Source organism: Acomys minous, assembly GCF_964271855.1.
Source record: "Acomys minous genome assembly, chromosome: 19".
NCBI lineage: Eukaryota > Metazoa > Chordata > Mammalia > Rodentia > Muridae > Acomys > Acomys minous.
The window spans coordinates 43,589,868-43,611,761 of NC_140499.1; the positions used below are offsets into that span (position 1 = coordinate 43,589,868).

Below are 21,894 nucleotides of genomic sequence, written 5' to 3' on the forward strand. Positions count from 1 at the left end.
GTTTCTGGCAATTTTGTTATACACATCAGAAAAAAAAAATCAGACTAGCGTTTGCGCTAAGCTAAAATCAGGTAAGGCCACGAGACTGCAAAGGATTGCAAAACGTGCTGTTACCCAGCTGGTTCTAGAAAAACTGACAGAACATTCCTGAAGAAACTTTTAGGAACCATCCCATTCTAAATAATAGCATTTCAACAGTACTCCTGATGAGTTTCTATAGTTTCTTAGAGATTACATTAACAGCTTAATCATACATTATTACATTCCAACGTGGAGATAAAATAGTAACTAAGGGCTGGCTGGCTCAATGGGTAAAGCATTTGCCATGGAAATGTGAGGGCAAATGTTCCAATTCCTTGAGCCCATGTAAAAGCTGGTTTTGGTAACACATTTTGTAATCTCAGTGCCCTGACAATGAGGTAGGAAGTGCAGACCGGAGACCTCAGAAGCTCGTGGGCTGGTCATCCTGGTGTCCACTGGGCAGACCAAGGAAAGAGAGACTTGGTTTCAAATGAGGCAAGGTTAGAGACCTGGGGTTGTCACCTGACCTCTATATGTGTGTCGTGACACCTGCACAAGTGTGTCACACACATCATTCACAGACACACAAAAATCAGTAACTGATTTTACCTTAGTGAAATTTACCTTCACTTGAAGTCTAGTGGGTTTTTCCTCCTGACTCGTCCCCTGTTGTGCACAAAACATAGGTTGTGATATGAATTTTGTATTGCTAATTTGGAAAACTCAGGATATACAAATCAACTTGACTTGAAAACACAGTCATCTCACAGCCCCCAAAGGGGAGAGGACAGTTTTTAAATCAACCTGTATTATACATTAGCAAATAGAGGGCCTTAGATATGAAGCAGTTGACCAAGGAAACATATATTGTCAAGCCTAGAAATAGTTATTGTTTTGTTTTGTGACAGAGTCTCATACAGCCCAGGGTACCTCTGTGCTGTGTAGCCAAAAATGACCAAGAATTCCAAATAGTTCTTAAAACCCTAGTCCAAGGCTATGTTAACTATAGACACATCTAAGAATGTCCTGGATGGTAACTTTGGATATGAACATTGTTGTAACCTTTATAATGCTTTCCCACATGACAGAGGACTTGTGCATATTATTATTGTTTCTTTGGATGGCACTTAGATTTATGTCTACCTTTGAGGATCTTTTTGTTTTGTTATCCTATCCCTAGTTGAAATTAATTGAGTGAACACAATTGCCCACTAGAGGTCACCTTTCCAACTGGTTTTAATCAACCACTCCCACTTTAGAGGAGTAAATAATAGTCTTCCTCACTGTCATTACCACCACCACCACTATCATTACCACCACCACTGCTATCGTTGTCATTATTATTGTCAGAAGTTCCATGTAGTGCTTTAGCTAAATGTACCTGTATCGACAGACAAGATTACATGGGCTACTTGATGGCCTTCTCTTGGAAAACTCGTTGATTTTATTTGCAAAATTGGAAAGCCTCAGTCTCCCTCATCCACCCCACCCCCCCCACCCCCCCCCACCCCGCCACACACACACACACACCCCACCTTCCCTGGAAGAGACCGATTAAGAACATAAACAGCTGGAGAAGAAAACATGCAGGCATCGCACCATATACGCATGCATTGGTTGCTAATTTTCTACAGCATGCAAGTTTCATCTTGCCTTGGGCAGAAAGCACCCTGGGGAGAAGCATAAGACGATGCGGTAAACAGGCACCTTGGCAGTTCCTGTGGCAATAGAACGGCCTCATTATTCTGCAGGGAGAGTGCTGCTGGAACACCACCCAGTGTCATCCTGTGTCTATAGAAACCCAGGGCGGCAGCAGGTATTTTTAGAGACTAATTTGCACTTATTATAGTGATCTGCTAAACACCTCATCCCCGCGTCCCCAAAACATAAAGCTGGAAATCAGAGTCTGAAAATGTAAAAGGAATCTCTGAGACATACACGCACGAGGTGGTCTCTAGGACTTGCTAGAAAAGTTGTCTATGACGTTGTGGTGAGAAGAGCTCAGCCTCCACCAATCACGCGAGTCTCTCCCCTTCTTATTTATGGGAAGTATTTCCACCTCCATCTTTGACGCCCCCAGCAGACTGAGTTTTTTCCCTGCCAGGTTGTCAGATAGTTGGACTGGTGGATATGCCTTTGACTGTGAAAGGGGTAGCTCTATGCCAGCCTCGCTGAAAACTTCATGCCTGCAAATCTTTAGAATGATCTGAGTTGCCCAAGAAGCCAGGCTTGGTTCAGCGCCAGGCTAAGGTCAAGGCTCATCTGCTTGGCACAGCTTGCCCAGTGACAAGAGAATAGCCAGCCCACCAAATGAGGAAGTCTTGTACAGATTGATGTCCTGCTGCAAATATTGGTCTTCCATCTTTTATTATCCTGTTTATAAGAAATGTGAGTAATTGCTGTACGTTGTCAGTAAATCACTGTGAATAAGATTCTCGCTTCGCTGCTACCACGGAGCTTCTGGATGTGCTCAGCCGGCAATTCTCCAGAGATGACAGCATCCACCATTACAGAAAGCTGGCTCCACTTACAACTACTTGCCTCCGCGAAATGGGATTTTTAAAATTAATTTATTCATATTACATCTTGATTGTTAGCCCTTCCCCTGTTTCCTCCCATTCTTCCCTCCCTCCCACTTCCCCCCTTCTCCCCTCCCCTATGTCTGTGATTGAAGGAGACCTCCTCCCCCTATATATGCTCTTAGAATATCGAATCTCTTCTTGGTAACTTGCTATCCTTCTTCTGAGTGCCGCCAAGCCTCCCCATCCAGGGGACTTGGTCAGAAAAGGAGCAGCAGAGTTCGTGTGAGAGTCAGATCTCATTCTCCACTCAACGGTAGAGAATATCATGTTCGTTGGCTAGGTCTTGGTAGGGGTTCGAAGTTTACTGCCTATTTCTCCTTGGCTGGTGCCTTAGTTTGAGGAGGACCCCAGGACCCAGGTCTGCCTGTCATAAAGTTCTTCTTGTAGGTTTCCAGGACCCTGTGGGTCCTACTATTTCCCCATTCTTCCATGCTACTCTTGCCTAAAGTCTCAATAGGATGGGGATTTTCGATAAGACACAACAGAGCAAAATACAAAAGGGAACGTCGGGATCTGATTGGAATAAGACTATAGCAGCCCTCTTTACTATTATGCCTTCAAATGTTCGTGCTTAACAGGAATGGCATGCTCTCATCTGATGAGATGCCTACTTGAGCTCAGGTTAATTTTCCCCTCACAAAAAACTTTTTAAAAGTCATTTTGCATTTAGGCCTTAGTTTTAAACGGTGATTCTAATACTGTATAAAATAAAAATACAGCTCCAATGATTCACACTAATACTCTCTGAGGAAGTTATTTTCAGTGCAGCCTAAAATAATAAGCATTAAACTGGAGTCAGAGCAGTCAAACTTTAGAGCAAATTATTTTACATTCTTTGTAAGTATCTCAGGTTTCTTGCTTGCAGTTTACAGGGGTAGAAAACTAACATGTCTCATTTTTATCTTCCTCCAAGTTCCAGTTTCTGGTCTTCTAAGCATTGCTGGGGGAAAGGGTAGAATTATCATCTTCTGGGACTCCTGCTCCTCTGTAACATGGAGACAGGCTCTGATGAATAGTAGCCTACAAGCGCTCTACGAGGGTCCCCACCCCAGAAGTTACAGCCCCAGTTAAGATGCTCGTTTTGACCATGTAGCTAAAACTCAAAGCAAAGATAGGAAAGAGGCGGGATGCACTGAGATACGGCGATGTAAAGGCTGTAGGAGGGCAGGATACACTGACATACTGCGATGTACAGGTCTGTGCAAGGGCGGGATGCACTGACATACTGCAATGTACAGGACAGTGCAAGGACAGGATGCGCTGGCATACTGCGATGTACAGGGCTGTGGGAGGGCCACCCTGCCTGCATTTTGCCAGCCTCTCCCCAGCAGCCTACCTGGCAGGTGATGAGGCTGTGCACCAAGATAGCGGTTTTGAAAAATGATTCGCAATGAAATAGAAGGTGTCTGCCAGCGGCACACACTTCCCTTATCAGAGACACAGAGGAGGCTTCCACTGACTTCTTTCATATTTCACCTCTTCTCCGAGAGTACAAACTGGGCAAGAATGGAAGTGGCCAGTAGGCAGTCCTTGAATCTACTGAACACTGGGTGTCCCAAATGTGCCAGGTTATTCAGTGTGTGAGTGGCAAGTGGTTCTGTAGACTTCTCATCTCTTTCTGTGCTCAGCACACCTGCTTGGTGTAGGTCCAACACGGTACTGAACGTGTGTCATGGCCTCTGACTGTGTCTGCTTGTTTATCCATTGTCTTATTTACACACACACACGCTGCCCTCTCACCTTCAGCTCCGGCCTGCTCACTAGCTACACTTAACACATCCAGGAGTTCCAACTGCCCTCTTTGTTTCTGTTGTCCTTCTGTACCAGAGTTCTCAAAGAACACAACAAAACTCCTAGGAGATCTGTTGGGAAAGGTCTCCCTACAATTGCCCAGCCGCTCTGACCTCTCTCCAGCCCCTCTGCCATCGGTAGCTCATGCCCACCAGAACATCCTCCGTAGTCAGCGTTCTTTTTGTAACCTGACATTCATGTCTTCATTTACAAAAAAATGGGATGGACATGGGCCAGATGTTCACTATCCACCTTTCTAGTGCCTGGCTTTTTTCAGTTACTTCCCACAACATTTGCCCAGCCTCTCCCCAGCTGGATGTTTCCTTCCCTGATGCCCTTCTGGATGTTTCCTTTCCTGATGCCCACCTCATGTGCCCTTCCCCCTCCTCCCCCCTCTTAAGACAGGCTTTCTCTGTGTAGTCCTGGCAGTCCTGGACTCACTTCATAGGCCAGACTGGTCTCAAACTCCCAGAGATCTGCCTGCCTCTGCCTCCTGAGTGCTGGGATTACAGGCGTGCGCTACCATGCCTGGCTCCTCTCTTTGTCTCTTTTTTTTTTTAAACCTTTATATAGGTATGTATAGGTGTTTTGCCTGCATGTCTGTATATGCCTGTGAAGACCAGAAGAGGGTGTCAGATCCCCTGGCACTGGGTTTCAGACAGTTATCAGTCATCACGTGGGTGCTAGGAGTCAAACCCAAGTCCTATGGAAGAGTAGCCAGTGACCGTAACAACAGTACCACCTCTCCAGCCCCTGGTCCCTCCACTTAGAAGCACCAGCAAGGTTCTGTAGTATGCTCATGGACCCACCCTGGCACTCCAAATGATCAACAGGATTGTTTAGAGACTGCCGTTTTTACTCAGTCTCGCAACTTCCTAACCACAGCTGCAGGGCTTTCTAGCCCTGACACTGGACTGCTCACAGTTTCCTAAGAGTAACTTATAACTTTCTCTTCCTCAGGGCCCGTGGCTTTGGCTGCATTTCTCCTGTACTGAAGCATCTGAAGCAGATTTCTGTCAGCTCCACTCGCTCTTTACTCTTGCACGGCAGTTCACCTTCCTCTCACCTTGCTAACCACATCCCCGTGCCTTCTTGCCCTAAAACTGTGGGCTTTCACCAAAAAGGCTAGTTTCGGATGCATGCAATTATAAGCCATTCCAAGTCAAGCTTAAAACACAAATACATGAATTTACTGTATTACAGCTGCAGACGCAAAGAATTTGACAGGAGTCTTGCTTGACAAAAATCAGGATGCTAATCAAGTTTCGTTCCTTTGGGAGGCTCTGGAGAAAATTCATCTCCTGCCTCTGGAGCACCTGATCGTCCTTTCTCTTATGGCTTCTTCCTTTATCTTCAAAGCTCACACTACCAGGCAAACCTTTCTTATACAGAAGGAAAAAGAATCTCAGTTTGTTTTTGGGTTTGGTTTTGGTTTTTGACATGTGCACGCCTGCGTGCGGGGCTGGGGTTGGGGTTGGGGGTTGGAGGCGTAGGGAGGTGGGGAGGTAGAGGTAGAGGTAGAGGGTATTATTAATTGCTAGTTTCTGAAATAAAGACTTGCTAGGTAGTCCAGACTGCCCCAGTATCTTCATTGTCAACATTAGTCCTGTCCCATTGTGCCTGTTGAGATCCAAGCTCCAAGGAAATTTCTTAGATCAGTCTAAGAAAAATGGGCATTCAAGAAGTGAACTGCAGAGTGAGCAAGATGCTTGCATCTCGTGTTTCCCCCTAGCTGAGAGCTCTCTTCATCTTTTCATTTCCTGGTGGGCACACACACACACACAAAGCCTCTCTGGGGGCGTCTGGTTCACTCTTTATTATATCCAGTTATCTGTGCACTGTAATCTCTCCCAACCCTGAGGGCAGAAACCCTGCATTGAGTCGTACCTAATAGGAATTTGTTTTAATTACCAGGTTGTAAGAATCAAAAGGACTGTTGGGAAAGTGCTTGCTGGATTGTGAAGCATCTTCAAAGGTTAGAGTTGACACCAGTGAAGGTGACAACAAAGAGAACTCCCCCTTCTTCAGGCTGGACATTCAAGGACTCAGATTTTATAGGATTTGTTTTCCTCCCAACTCCCCTGCCCTCCAATTTGGATTTTTTGAGATAGGACATCTCTATGTAGCCTTAGCTATCCTAAACTTTGTAGACCAGGCTAGCCTCAAACCCACAGAGATCTGCCTGCCTCTGCCTCCCCGAGTGCTGGGATTACAGGCGTGCACCGCAGCACCCGGCCAAAGTTTTTTCTTTTATCAACCTAAAAAGTCACATACCTATCTGCAAGCATTGCAGATCATCACTAATAGTGTCAAGGGGGTGGCTCTCTCCCATGGGGCTGGTCTTGGGCTGGTCCAGGCACTAGTTGGCCCTTCCTTCTTTTCACATCTTATAGGCATGATAAATTTTGGCTCAAAGTGTTTGTGGGTGGATTGGGGTGCTCCTCTCTCCACTAGCAGACTTGTCTAGTTAGAGGGTGTCCTCTTTGGTATCCATGGCCCCTGCTACTAGGAGTCTCAGGTATCGTTCCCCTCATAGCCTCCCAGAGGCCTATTCTGACTTAGGTCTCCAGTTTATCGCAGAGATGCTCTCATCCATAGTTTCTCTTCTCTCTCTCTGCAGGCCCTCTATCCCCCCACCCCCACTCTCCCCGGGTCTGACTTCACCCTCATTTCTCTCTGTGTTCCCTCTCTTACCTTGTTCCCTCTCTTCAGCCACTTCCACTGTCTGTTCTATTTCCTCTTTGGAGTGAGATTTAAGCATCCTCCCTTGGGTCCTCCTTGATGCTTATCTTCTTTGGGTCTGTGCATTGTAGTATGTTTATCCTGACCTAAATGGCTAAAATCTGCTTGTGAGTACATGCCATGTGTGTCTTTCTGGGTCCGGGTTACCTCACTCAGATGATCGTTTCTAGTTCCATCCATTTGTCCACAAATTTTGGAATCCCCTTGTCTTTTATAGCTGAGTAGTATTCCATTGTGTAAATGTACCACAGTTTCTTTATCCATTCGTTGGCTGAGGGACATCTAGGTTGTTTCCAGATTCTGGCTATTACAAATAAAGCTGCTATGAGTATAGTTGAGCTGAGTTATCCTCTGAGAGGCTCCACCCAGCCGCAGTTCGAAGCAGATGCTGAGACTCACAGCCAAACATGGGGCGGAACACAGGGAGTCTTGTGGAAAAGTTGAGAAGGATAGAAGGACCTAGAGGGCACAGGAGCTCCATGAGAAGAGCAACAGAGCCAAATAACTAGGGCCCAGAGGGGCTGATGTACCAACCAAGGACCATACATAGACTGGACCTTGACTCCTACACAGATGTAGCCAATGGGCAGCTCAGGATTCATGTGGGTCCCTTCCTTAGTAAGGGGAGAGAGGTCTGTCTCTGACATGGACTCTGTTGCCTGCTTTTTGATCACTTCCCCCTTGTGGGTCTGCCCTGCCAGGCCACAGGGGAAGAGGAAGCGCTCGGTACTGATGTGGCTTGATTAGTTGGGGTGGGTGGGTGATGGCGGGGGGAGGGGGGCTCCCCTTTTCTGAGGAGTAGGGGATGGAGGGGAGGGGAGGAGGGAGAGAGGGTGGGACTGGGAGGAAAGGAGAGAGGGGGTTACGACTGGGATGTAAGGTGAATAAATTAGTTAATAATTTAAAAAAAGTCACATCCCTTAAAGGTACATACCACCTAGCTGCTTTCCATTGTCGTGAAGGGTTGTTACTGCCTGGTTTGTCCCCATTACTTCATTTACAACCCCTAACATTTCATTGTGAACATGATAAAGCGGGAATTTATTTCACAAATACTAATTTATATATTCGGTTTTTTTTTTTTCAGAGCCCATGAATCTTCACCCTTTTACAAATGGTGGGTTTTATACCACTTAAGAGTCTGCAATTGATGTTTTAGCAAACATGCTTTGTCAGAGCTTTCCACTGACCTGGCCCTCTTACTCATCCATCAATTCTTTTCATTTATTTGATTCATCTCAGTGTAAGTTTCGCATATCAGCAAGTGTCGCTGTAAATACTTTAGCCTGCGTAAACTTAACTAGAGTGAAAAACAAGTGTATAACCGGCTCTTATTTCTATTCTTTGGGGCAAATACTATATGTAATAAAATGCGCAAATCTTAAAATATTTTACTCAGTGAAGGTTGGCAAATGCATAGACCCATGTAAGCCAAACAGTCTGCTCTTGTTGCTTACGCCGAAAGTCTCCTGTGCTCCGTTCATATCAGTCCCTGACCCAAGTTCAGTTTACTCCGAACTGGGCCAGGAGGACCTGTGAATGTGATGTTTTACTACTTCAACTGCTGTTCAAACCGGCTCTCTGGGGCTGCGAAGATGGCTCAGGAGGTAAGGGCACTCGCTGCTCTTCCAGGGGGCCCAGGGTCCAGTCCCAGCATGCACAGGCATGCAACATCTCTTACTCCAGTTCCAGGCTATTTGACCTTCTTCTGGCCTCCATAGGTGCTGCGTGCATGTGGTACCCAGACATGCATGCGAGTAAACACCTATACACATAAAATTAAAAAAATAAAATAAAATAAATCTAAGGAAAAAATTTTAAAACAGCTCTGCATTGTGTTTTCCCCTACTTGCCACAATAGGGAAGGAAAAAATAAAAAGCTCCTTTTGAGATTTAAAAACATAGCTATTTTATAATGGCATAGACAGGATGTTAGTTGAGAAAAGCTCTAACTTTTCTTCCTTGCACGCATACCTTAAATGAGGTCTAGGTAAAGTCATGCTGACTTGGGTTTGTGCCCAGTCCAGAGGAGCTGGTTTTTAAATATGAAACATGAAACGCCAGGCAACAGAGATGATATGGAGAAGTTTATTATATGAGCATGGGGGAGCAGGAAAGTGGGAGGGGTACCCCAGAGAGAAAAAGTGAGAGACAGAGAGAGAGAGAGGAAGGGGAAGAGAGAAGCAAGAGAGGGGCAAAAGAAGAACAGGGGATGAAAGGGAAGAGAGGGAGGCAAGAGGGAAGAGAAAAAGAGCGACAAGAAGTGAGCTTGCCCTTTTTATACTCATGGGCAGGGCACACCTAGTGGCAGGCCGGTAATGATGTCATAGGTTGCTAGGCAGACTCGGGGCAACCTGCTAACACTGGTCCTACTGAGCGCTGGTCCTGGTCTACGCAGGCTGCTGTAAACTAGAAACTCACAGCTTCCCAACAGCAGAACTTTGTCCCTGCCATTCTAGAAGCCCCGCCCCCCACCCCACCCCCATCAAAGCCCCTCAGGCTCTGCGTCTGGTGAGGACCTGCTTTCAGATTCACAGACAGCCAGTTCCCACTATGCCCTTATGTGATAAGAGGTGCAAGGCGACTGCCTGGAGCCTCCTTTAAGAGGGCGTGAATCCTATTCATGAGGGTTCCTTCTCCTGACCTCCCAGAAATCCCCTCCTAATGCCTTCACATTGTGGATAAACTGTCTTTTTTAATCAGGCAAAAGCAGCCTTGTGGGACCTAGAGACGACTCAGTTGATCAGAACCTGGCAGACAGTGTTACTGGTGTTCCTTTCTTGGCTTTCCTTACTTGGATGCTCTTTTCTTGTTAGTAGCCAGGTTACATGATCCCTAGGTCTCAGTGTACATAGCTGCAAAGAAACAATTTTAGGTTGGATAATTTCTGAGAGTCCCATTTAAATATGAAATATTGGTAGGGTTGTTGCTGTTGGTTTGCTTCCTTTATAGATTTCATTGTGTAGACCAGGCTATTAGAGATTTCACTGTGTAGCCCAGGCTATTGTGAATTTTACTGTGTAGCCCAGGTTATTATAGATTTCATTGTGTAGTGCAAGCTGTTCTCAGATTTAATCCTCCTGCCTCAGCCTCTTCAGTACTGGATATACAGATATATCACAGTGTTTGGCACTCGACTTAATATGTGTATGTGTGAGTGTGTATGTGTGTGTGTGAGTGTATGTGAGTATATGTGTGTGTGTCTGTGTGTGTGTGTGTGTGTGTGTGTGCATGTGTGTCAGTGGACAACTTTGTAGAGGCTCTTCTACCTTTATGTGGGTTCCAGGAATCAAACTGAGGTCAGACTTAACAAACACTCACCCACCAAGATATCTTATTTGTCCTTCAACTCACTGGTTTTAATGGAAAGTGAAACTAAAAGATTTTTTAAAAAATCAGTGCTATATAGACTTGAAACAAAAAAAATGTATTTTTAGACAAAAATAATAAATATTAATGTCCTTTGCTGAATAGTTTTAGCTTAAATGTTCTTGGGGCATCTGGTTTTTGTTTAAAGCCCCCCCCTTCCTTCATGTACTGGCAAATCATAATTTAAATCATAACATAAAGTCCTTTCTGGTGGATAGTTACACAAACAAGCCTGCTCAACCCATCCCTTTTTGTCTTGTTTATATCTTCTGGGAAGGGTGGTTTTGACAGCATTTGGGATGAAAGTGTCAGAAATCTGTTCTCTCCATAAAGCCACCTCTGAGTCACTCCCACTGTCTCTGGAACAGCAGCTGTGAAGAGGGGGCTCGTGTTTAGGCATAAAAAAAATAAAAATAAAAATAAAAAGCAACACTTGATAGATATCTTCAGGAGCTTATGTAATATATACCAGAAATCAACAGGCTCCAGAAAGCGAGTCTGTGTGTGTGTGTTTGTGTGTATGTGTGTGTGTGTGTGTGTGTGTGTGTGTCTATGTGTGTGTCTGTCTGTCTGTCTGTCTGTGTGTATGTCTGTCTGTCTGTCTGTGTGTATGTCTATGTCTGTGTCTGTCTGTCTGTCTGTCTGTCTGTCTGTCTGTCTGTCTGTCTTAGGCTCGTTTCCAGGTCTTAGGCTCGTAGACTCAGGAACCAGAGTCAGGTCATCAAGACCACTGCCTGAGTGAAGGTCCAGCAGCCTTTGAAGGGAGCTGTCTCGGCCAGTGTGAGTGCCACTCATGTCGCCTGCTCCCTTGCAGTGCGCACAGGTCTGCTCTCCGTGTGGATGGCACGGAAGGCTTGGGTTTGGGTGGGCTGAGTTGCTTGTTGTTTTTCTTTCCATCAGTGTTTGAGTCTTCTCCCATCTTAATGTCACATACTCCTTGTCCGACATGGCTGTCACCCTCTGTCCTAGAGAGTTTACAGAACACAGGGATGGGCCTCTCCTGTCACTTTTTATCCTCCTAATAAGAGGCCTGAAATGGGCGTACCAGAAAGCTAAAATAGGAAGTAGCATAGATGTCATCCTTGGCAACTTTTTTCTTTAAAGTTTGAAGCCAGTTCAGGACTCTCTGAGGACCATTTATGTCAAAGGGAGAGAGAGAGAGAGAGAGAGAGAGAGAGAGAGAGAGAGAGAGAGAGAGAGAGAGAGAAGTGATTAACGTGCTTGTCACCAAGGCTGATGGCCTGGGTTTGATCTCTGGAACCAAAGTGGTAGAGGGGAAAGACCTAACCTGACCGCCACATATGCACCAGGGCATGTGCACACCTACCCTACACAGAGACACAAATAAAAGAAACAACAATGTGAATTGTCTTGGGCAACCAAGGAATATAAAAAAGAACATTTTATTGTTTTCCCCCTTAACTTTATTTCATTATGTTGAAGAATGCCTTGCTTTCCTCCTAGGGACCTTGAGATTATTCAGAGATCGGCCCCATTGTCTCTCAGAAACATACATGATCCAGCTTGTATTTCATTTGATTACGACCTGCAGGTCCGAAGTTCTTCCCATTGCAGACTCTGAGAACATTCCGTCCCAAGGATTATCTGTGTTATGTTGAGTTGTCTGTATACTCAGGTCGCAGTATGGAGTAATATACACATGGGAGGCCCTACCTTAAAAAAAAAAATCTTAGTCTTTAGTTTTTATGAAATAAATAAATTATACTGACTTTAACATTTTAGTAAGTTTCCCTCAAAAAATATAGAAATAATGGTTCCATCATATTCTTATTTGACTTAAAAACAGTTAAGAAAAAGTAAACGAGGTATCTTTTTTTTAAATTACAAAATAATGACTATTTTAAAGAAAGTCTTACTCTAGTTAGAAAGTTGACAAGATACTTTAAAGGAAAGTATGAATACAAACCTTGCATGTTAGTGTTCAGAATGGACTGTTGTCCCTTCAGCACGTCGAAAGTTCTAAAAAGCTCTTTGAGGTCTGGCTTTCATAAGCACCAACCTAGCAACATTAGTGGGCAGGAAGGATGCTGCCTGCCGCAGGTTAGGGATGCCCAACTGCAGCATTGATTTGTGACTGTCTCTCTCTCTCTCCCTCACTGGCCTTTTTCTCTTTAATGAGTACTAGAATGTTTCCACATCAGTTAACTGCCTTCATAAAGCACCAGAAGGTCACACCAGCCCCAGACAGATCCTTTTCTTTGTGCCTATAATATAATTGGCTGATTGTGCGGGTGATGCGCCCGCCCCCTCCCCCAGGCCGGTCCCAGCTCGGCTCAGCAAGCCTGCCTCCTGGCTCCCGAAGAGCAGAGCAGCTTGGAGAGGCTGCAGAACGGAGCTCGGTGGCTGCGCGCTTCCCAGCACAGGCAGTGCCACTGCGCAGGTTGCTCAGCGGAACAGCATCCATTTTAATCTGCGGGGAGCCCCTGCCTAACCAGGGCGTTCTCCCGCGCCTGTGGATGCTCCGCGCTTCCCCTGCGCAGCCTCGCCCAGCAGTCCAGCTTTAGGGTTTGCGCCCTAGGATGTTCTGAGATGGTACATCAGGAGAACTGCTCGTACCAGGTAAGCTTGGAAAGCCTGATTCTGAGGCCCTCGCCCTATGGGAGAGGCCTTCCTCTTCTAGGGCAGCAGGTTGCCTCTTGCCGGATTTTCAGGGGAATTTTTTTTTCCCATCCTGGGCTCCGCTCCCGGCCCTTCATCGCATACAGTAGCTGAATTCTAATGAGGCTTTCTGAGGAGTAATGGGGCAGAAACACTGTTTCTTTGGCCTTTAAAGCGTTCATGGAATACACGGAGGTGATGCATGCTCTGCACACTGTAGGTCTGTGCAAATAAGAAGAACCTGCCCTGAACTGTAATTGAATTTAAGGGGGTTCGTACAACACTGAAAAATGTGATTATTGTTCATTGCATAAGAAGTGAATTACTTAGAGTTTTTAAGACTGTCTGTGAGAAAATTATGTAAATCAAGAGCCCTAATTGATGATCGTAGAGATTTTCATGAACCAGGCAGCAGGCATTTGGCATTTCAAGTTGCACTCACATGCCTTCATGAACCTGTGTTTACCAGTATGGCCTTTTAAATGGTTAATAGGAAAGAATGACAGTGCCGGTGTGAATTTAAAACTTCGCATAGAAAAAAAAAATCGGCAACACATGTTCATCTTTTAATGTGCTAATTTGCTATCTTGGGCTAGGAATTAAACGCTTAAACAGTTTCCGAAGCCCCCTTCTAGACTGTTTCATAACTCCTTCCTACCTCTTGGCCTGTGGAGGCCACACTGTAAACAGCAAGAACGTTCTCAGAGAAATGGCTCTATGCAGCGCCAGGCGTGGTTGGTCCACATCCTGGGCGGTTGGTATCAAGATATTCCTCACCTGATGGAGTTTCTCAGAGACCAGCTCTCTAACCTAACAATGCCTCTTCCTTGTGAGAGGTAGGTTACCTGAGACAAGCAGGTGTTTCTGTGAGGGTCACGTTTCACAGTGTGAATGTCTCCAGATAGAATGGTGCATTTCACGAGACTCCAGGCAGCTGTTGCTAGCTAAATGCCTGTAAAAACATGTCCGTATGCTATTTTTGTGCCTAATAATTACTTTTGTGCTTAATAATTGGGATTTTATAATCATGGGCTTTTTTTTTTTAAACAGCATTTTCATTTTATGGGACATTTAGCTACATACATAGATTTTTAGGTATCAAGATTCTGTATCACAGGAATTCTCTCCATGAGAAAGTCAGAGAGCTTAGAAAAGAGTCTCACATTTAGGGTGGGGAATAAATGTCAGGCATCCATGGAGGGCCTAGCATGTGGATGGCTCAATGCTGCTCTAGAAGATTAAATTATTGTCATAATTAAAATAGTTTTTCATCTCTCTTCAGAGAAGCTCTGTAATTTATGTTGTTGGGCGGGTTACCGGAGGATCACTCCCTATATTTTCTCATTAGGCTGACCATGAAGTCATTGTTTTTGGAAGGTGAAAAATTGGTCAGTATCAGCAAGTTCATCTGGAGAGGGAGGGGCCGTGTGAGCTAAATATTTCTTCCAAAGGAAGACAGATGTGACTTGACAGGAACTCAGTACTTAACAGTAGCACTGTGTGTTTCATAGTTTGAAGTCTTTATTGCTTATTTCCACAGTAAAATTATGTGTGTTAGAGTGATAATGGTAGTTAATAGACTGTATCACCAGTGGGGCACATGTGTGAACTCTTTTGAAATGTTTTCCTTCAAGGCCAGCTAAAAAAAAAAGCATAAATGTTGGCCCTGAAGCCAAGTCTTATCCCTCTTAGAAACCTTAGTTTCAGAACTCATCTGGCAGTACTTATGTTTGGGTTTAGAAAAAGTGATTCCTCTAAATTCATAGCTTGATATAGTCCCAAGTCACTGGTAATACCAACAATTTGATTTTTTTTTTCTCAGAAACTTTGCCCATTTTGGGCCTATTAGGGCCTATTTCTTCATTAAAAATGATAGTGTAGAGTGGTGTGCCATGTTGTTTAGGTCAGTGGGTTTTGTTTTGTTTTGTTTTTTAAAACCAGGCTCTCACTATGTAGCCCGGCTGGCTTCAAATTGAATTCACCTCTGCCTTCCCCAGTGCTAAGTACTGGGATTAAAGGCCCATGCTGCCACTCCCAGCAAGTTAGCATTCTTAATGAGTTAACTGAATTTTATTGGAGGATTGATTACTTTTCTCCCATTAGTGATGTCTACTGAGATTTCTGGAGAACATTCTAATGGAGTGGCCAAGAGTGGGGGTTCAGACTCGAGTCTCTTTAATGTTGTGGGCATATTTTGACGCACATATATAATGTAGGTTGCTGCCACTGCCATTGGTATCATCCTCATATGGCAACAAAGCTTTTAAGTTTCTGTCCTTGCTCTCTGATCACCCTGCTTTCTTTTCAGCACAGTATCCAGAAAAAGCAGTTAAAATCTAAGTCTGATCGTGTACCACATCCCCAAATATGTTCAAAGTTTATCATTCCACTTAGAAGAGGAACCCAGTTACTTACAGGGCCTGGATCTTAGCACCAGTGTCTCCCACCTCCAACCCCCCCCACCCCCGTTTCCTCCCGGAGTCTAGCTCTGCTTGCCTCTACTCTTCCGTTCAGTCCTTCTGGTCTGCCTGGCACACACTCCTCCCCCAACACCCTCGGTAGGGTTGTCGCGTTTAACATCAGGCACACACTTGTGCTAAAATATTGTTCACCCTTTATGTGAAATTCACAATGCAACGAGCAATCCTTTAGTGTTCCTGGCAGTCCTACCTCATACCTTGATCTTTCTTCAGGCCTCTTCTGGAAGGTCACCTGGACATCTTCTCTGGGTGTGCTCCTCAAACCTTCCGTTCTCCTAGCTTTGCGCCAACATTTCCATTACAGTCCCCAAATTTGTTTACATCCTAAGCATTTACTACCATCCATCAGTGCAGACTTTACTTAATTTTTTTTCCTGTGGTCTCTTATCTTGCTGTATAAACATGGGTTCTTTTCTACCCGAGTACCAGGGGCAGATGTACGTGACCATGTGAAAAGTATGGTGCGCTCACTCAGCTTCTCCCCTCCGTGGGCTTGCCCTGTGTTTCTGAGAGAAAAGCAGGTTTACCTCTTTTCCCCCTTGCTGTTAGCCTGTTGACACAGCGTGATGATTGTCTGCCACGGGCCACCCGTCTGCACAAACAAGTCAGCCACCATTAATTCAGAGGCATCTCTCTCTCTCTCTCTCTCTCTCTCTCTCTCTCTCTCTCTCTCACACACACACACACACACACACACACACACACACACACACAACTGTTTCTTCTGTTTCTGGGACCTCATCAAAGCTTGGGTCACTTCAATCTCAACTGTCGTGGCTTGACAAAAGTAGAATCAGTTCTCTCCCCCCCATTGGTGCTTGTGTCCCTGCTGAAGCAAATCTCTGGGTATTCTGGGCTCTAGGCAACATGAGCCACAGGAGAGTGGGCAGAGGCGGGTGCTGCAGGATTTTTCATGATCCTTTCAGGTCGTCCTGCTTTTATCATCTCCCTCCCCGGGGTTCACATGAGCCTCCAGCTCCCCAAGACATGTGTTGTCACTTTTGGTCTTCACCCTGTTAGAAGAGTGAGCTGTCGACCTCCATTTTCCCCCGTCTTGGGAGGAAGCCAATCTCTTCGCGAAAGAATCTTGCCCACAGCTTCAGGCCTGGCAGCCTTCAAAAGGCCAAATTCTTCTAAATGCTTTCTGATAGACAGCTTAGAAATATTGTTAACTTGTAAGCACAAGTTTAGGTCAAGGGGGGTCTGCTGAGCTTTAAAACTCCCAAATATTTTTTTTCTCTTTTCCTGCAGTTTTGTTTCAGGGTAAGTACCCAGTGCAAAAAAACAATGACAGGCTTTCATCCACCCCACCCCACCCCACCCCCTTTCTGTCACAGTTAAATGACCAGCTCGCATCCATCTCACCCTTGAGCTACTGTGGGAATGGAGACACACACACACACACACACACACACACACACACACACACGAGAAAAGATAAAATGGCATGTGACTCTCATCTGCCTCCCCTCGTCAGCACAGAGTCCCTTTCTTCTTCAAGCATGGTCGGTAATCTTTAATGCTTCTCTGGTCCCTTAGGATGGATTCCAGACCCTTTTTGCGTGGATTCAAGGCCTGGCAGGGCTCCAAACCCTGGATGAAGTACTCCTCCCTCCCCTCAGCTCTATGCTGCCCCCACACTCTCTCCCTGCTGCTCTGCCTCCAGCTGGGATGCCTTCCTCCCACGCACCACCTGCCCCGCACCTTTTGCCAGCTACTTTCAAGGCGCAAATGCCACCACCTCCTGCAGAACGCTTCCTCCTCACCATCAAAATGTCTCCCCAGCACTCTCTGTCCCTTGCACCTCTTCCCAAGGTTTAAACATGGCTCTGCCTCTCCCATTAGAAGTAGATTCCTGAAGCGAAGAGCCTTGTGTCAGTTTTTAGAAGGCTCTGCCTTACAAGTAGATTATGTGTCCAGTGAATGTTGGTTGGTCCAAACTGCATTTCCTAAAGTTGGCGTGTCCTGATCCATGAGCATCAGAGAGCAATACAGATCCCTGCCTCGCAGCAAGAAACCAGCGGAAGCTGGCCCCAACAGATCAGGGACCAGCTGCTAGGCTTCTGAGTCGCCCTTACCAATGCTTTAACCTTCCCAGTATGTCTATACAGAGACACTGGGCAACACCCAGTCAGCTAAGGAAGGGAGAGAGATGAATACACAGCCCAGCCCAGCCCAGCCCACCCAGGGATACGGCACGAAATCTCTGCACACCTGCTGACTTCACCCCGAGGTTTTGCCAAGCTGAAACTCATGACCTATCATCGGGCACTTTTGCACTTTCGTCTTTTCCTGTAGGCTATTATTATTATTATTATTATTTTGAAACCTATTGCAAATAAATAAAAACATCACACACCACAAATCAGCCAGACTCAAGGTCTGCACAGCTGGATATAACTTCTCGGTCTCCCACTAGAGTTGACCCTCAAACAGAAGCTCTGAAGTGTCTCCCATCGAGTGTTCCTCACTCAGTGCTGAGTATATCTTGTGCACGTCTCCGCCTTCCAAACAAACAAATCCACAGCAATTAGAGCTAGAAAGACAGCTAGCTCTGTATTCTCTCCCATAACCCATGCCCGTTACCTGCATTCAGTCCCTCCTCATCCCTTGTTGCATCTCGGTTTCCTAGCTCACCTCAGGGATTTTGCCAAGGTAGTCTGTCTCCAGGCACTACCCACCCATACTTAGTTGAGGCAAATGCTCACCCTCAAGCTGCCTCTCCAACTCCCCCCTCCCCACTTTTCTTCTTTTCTTTCTTTCCTTCTGGTCTCCTCTTTCCCTTTTCCCTTTATTCTCTCCCCAGTTTCTGGGACTGTACCTCTTTTTAGGACCAAACGTAGAGCCTCCTTCCCGGATGTCAGGCAAGTACTCTAGCACTGAGCTGAATCCTCTGTCCCTAGTCTCTCTTAGTTATGACTTTGAACCACTACAGGCCCATGACCCTGTTGCTTAGCCTCCTAGGAAGCTGGCATTACAGTCTTGCACTGTCAAGTCCAGCTGTTGCTTTGGTTCATACATTAAATCTTCTGAAATTTTTGGGTGTATTTCTTTTCATGCACGTAATAGGTGGGGGGACATGACGCACAATTCGTGGGAGTTGGCTCTCTCCACCACTTTGTAGGGTCCAGTATTGAACTCAGGCTATCAGGCTTGGCAGCAAATGCTTTTTTCCTGCTGGGCCTTCTCACCAGCCCCTCACATTTTACTACACTCCTTTATAGTACAGAGTGGTAATTCCACCGCCTCTTAGAACACTAAGTTTTTTGGAGCAAACGCCGTGGAAGTGTCATGCCCAGTTCACAAAACAAAAGATATCGCATCTTGGTCTCAAATGCTCAAACTGGAGAGTCTTATCAGTTTAAGTAGTTCATCAATATACCCCAAAAATTCTCCATAGAGAAAGCAGTAGCCAGTCCAGCACGGCCAGGTTCCGGTGGATCGTGCAATGGTTAACAGAAGCAAAGGAAGCCATCTGCCCCTGTTGACACCAGCCCCTCTGCCTTTTCTTTCCTGAGGATGAGAGAACATGGTATCAAACTAGAGTTCTCCCGAGAATGCCAAGATAAGCCTGGGTTCATCTGCACAGGGGAACAAACCAGGAAACTTCAGGATGAAAAGGGACCTCCCATGCACTGTTGTTTCTGGGTTTTGTTTGTTTGTTTGTTTGTTTTTTGGGTTTTTTGTTTGTTTGGTTGGTTGGTTGGTTGTTTTTTGTTTGTTTGGGGTTGTTGTTGTTTTGTTTTTTGAGACAGGTTTTCTCTGTGTAGCCTTGGCTGTCCTGGACTCGATTTGTAGACCAGGCTGGCCTTGAACTCACAGCGAATTGCCTGTCCCTGCCTCCCAAGTGCTGGGATTAAAGGCATGTGCCACCACGACTGACCAATGCACTGTTTTGATACAAGCTTTTAAGTATAAGTTCAATGAAGTAATTGTCGCTATTAGTCTATAGATTTTGCTTCTGCCAGGAAGTTTGGTTTGTACCATAGATCTTCCTGAGTGTTCCAGCCTCACACTTTCCCCTGGTTACAGACTGGCTGTGTTCTGTGTGAGAGATACAGTTTTCTTTCTAAGTAGCTGGTAACAGTAACAATTAAGAAAGAAATTCTGGAGTATAAATGCCTCGATGTTTGTCTTTAGCCAAATATGTCTAAAAGTCTAATTCCATGATTTCTCACAAAAAGAAGTGCAAGTGACAAGGGCCGGGTAAGTGAAAAAATCCGCTGTGAATGTCATCAGACATAGACGTGTGGTATAGGGCTTTCTTGTAGGGGCTCGATCTTCGTGAGTCAGACTTGGTGATTTAAGGAAGTAAATATCTACATCCCATTTTAATCCAAAGATATTTTAATCTTCTCTTGGAAGGGATGCTGGTGATAGGGGATGGGAAAATAATGGGGCATCTTTGTGGTACATATCACTGCCCTGAAGCTTTCTGGGGAGTAGGGAACCCACATTCACATATATACGTGTATATGAATGTACATATAAATATATAATAATCCTGGGTGGCCAATCGCAGTTTCACAAACAGAAGGAAACATTAATAGGGCTGTACACCAACTGAACCATTTTTCATTATATATTAATATTCTCTATACCAGGGGGAAATCTCAAACTTTGATGTGCACTGTAGTGACGCATCAGAGACGAGTAAGCCTCCTGAAATAGAAATGATTTGACAAAATTGCTTGAGCTCAAAAGAAAGCAGCCATCAGGGGAGCCTGGTGGCCGTCTGCGTAGGGGAGCCATTATGGAGTGGGACACAGAGAGAAACATGATGAGGGCATTAGTGTTCCTACCTGGAAGTCAGGCCATCAGCTGGCTGCCCGATGAGTGTGGGGGTCATTTCTGGTACTCAGGATTTTAGCCTGGCAGGAAAACTTACACGCGTGGTCCTTGCTCCTTAGGAATGGAAAAGCATTTGACACCGGCTGCTTCCGGCACTGTCTCCCCTTCCTCACCCCTCCCAATGCCATTATTTTAATGTTCTTAACCTACATTTTTAAAGTGCTGCAGGTTTGCGTGTTTCTAGCCATATAAACACCTTAATTGAAAAGCAAAGCCAAGTTCATGTACACCATGAGCTGTACATAATAGAAAAAGTGATATGAAAGAGATCATTAACGTTGAAGGTGGAATAGAGATGTTAAAAGAAGGGAGCAGGAAGCTGAAGGGTTAATGAAGATTAACTAGAGTTTCCACCTGTGCATGGGAGAGGCTTTTGACAGTCCATAAGTGATTTTCCAGTAATGTACTCAGGGTTCGCAGAGTCAATAATTTCCACCAATGGCTGATAATGATCATTTAAAAGCATTAGATCACAGGAGAAACACGCCTTGCCATTCAGAGCATGGTTTGGCATCCTTGGATTTCAGGGTAGGGAGTGGAGCTTTCAACCTCGGATTCTGAGAGGCTATAAGCACATTTCCTAAGAGAGAGCATTAGTGTCTAGGCCTTTCTTCTTCCTGGATAGGCCCTTTTAGACAGTTCCCTGCAGGAAGGGCAGCATAATGTTATGGCCCCCCCTGCTTAGCTACCTTCCACTGCGGCGTATTCAGCTCCTGTCTACCAAGGTGGGGGCTGCCTTGGTTTCATCCAGTCTTGGGCTTGTTAAGACTGCTTGCAAGTGAAATTTATTATTGTATAATTTGTGTGTATAATTAATGATAAACGCTTGCTTTTTCTCATTTCAACTGTGTACTGAAGCTAGCCCAGCTAAAATGAAGGTAAAGAGATAGCAGTAGAATTTTGTATATCTTAATGTCTTCTGATCTCTACCTTTTTTTATAGCTTTATTCATGCTTGTTATTGCGTTGAGGTTGTTTAGTAACAATAGGAACCCAAATAAGTAACTAAAATTGAACAAGAAATGAAACAAGCAGGGATGGAGAAATGTGTCCAGCAGTTTTGCTGTTTTTTGGGGGGATGTTTGTTTGTTGGTTGGTTTTTTGAGACAGGGTTTCTCTGTGTAGCTTTGGGTGTCCTGGATTCGCTTTGTAGACCAGGCTGGCCTTGAACTCACAGGGTTCTGTCTCCCAAGTACTAGGATTACAGGCATGTACCACCACACCAGGAGCCTTCAGTTTTCCTGAAAGAGCTATCCTAATGGCAAGGTACAGCATCCTACAGGCAGGTGGCTTTCTTCCTTTTTCCAGCCAGCCTCATGTGGGTACCACAGACACTGTGGCTTGAAAAACACTAAGGTTGTCTCTGACTGTTCCTCACTGTGGACAGAGCGTTTGGAGGAAGCATTTCCAGCACCTGTTCCCATGTGGGGGAAAAAAGTC

The 21,894-nt window shown here is 45.3% G+C and overlaps 1 protein-coding gene across 8 annotated transcripts in view; it reads left to right on the forward strand.

Annotated features, from left to right (window-relative positions):
- LOC311590602 (IQCJ-SCHIP1 readthrough transcript protein) overlaps positions 1-21,894 on the forward strand; it is a 735,649-nt gene that overhangs the window by 669,575 nt on the left and 44,180 nt on the right. Inside the window, exon 1 of one of the 8 annotated variants that reach the window (XM_084769758.1) lies at positions 12,821-13,085. The exons of the other annotated variants lie outside the window; for them this stretch is intronic. Coding sequence (XP_084625884.1) covers positions 13,056-13,085 — 30 coding nt within the window. The 5' untranslated portion in view covers positions 12,821-13,055. Of the gene's footprint in view, positions 1-12,820; positions 13,086-21,894 lie in introns of those variants that run through there. 8 annotated transcript variants of the gene reach the window in all.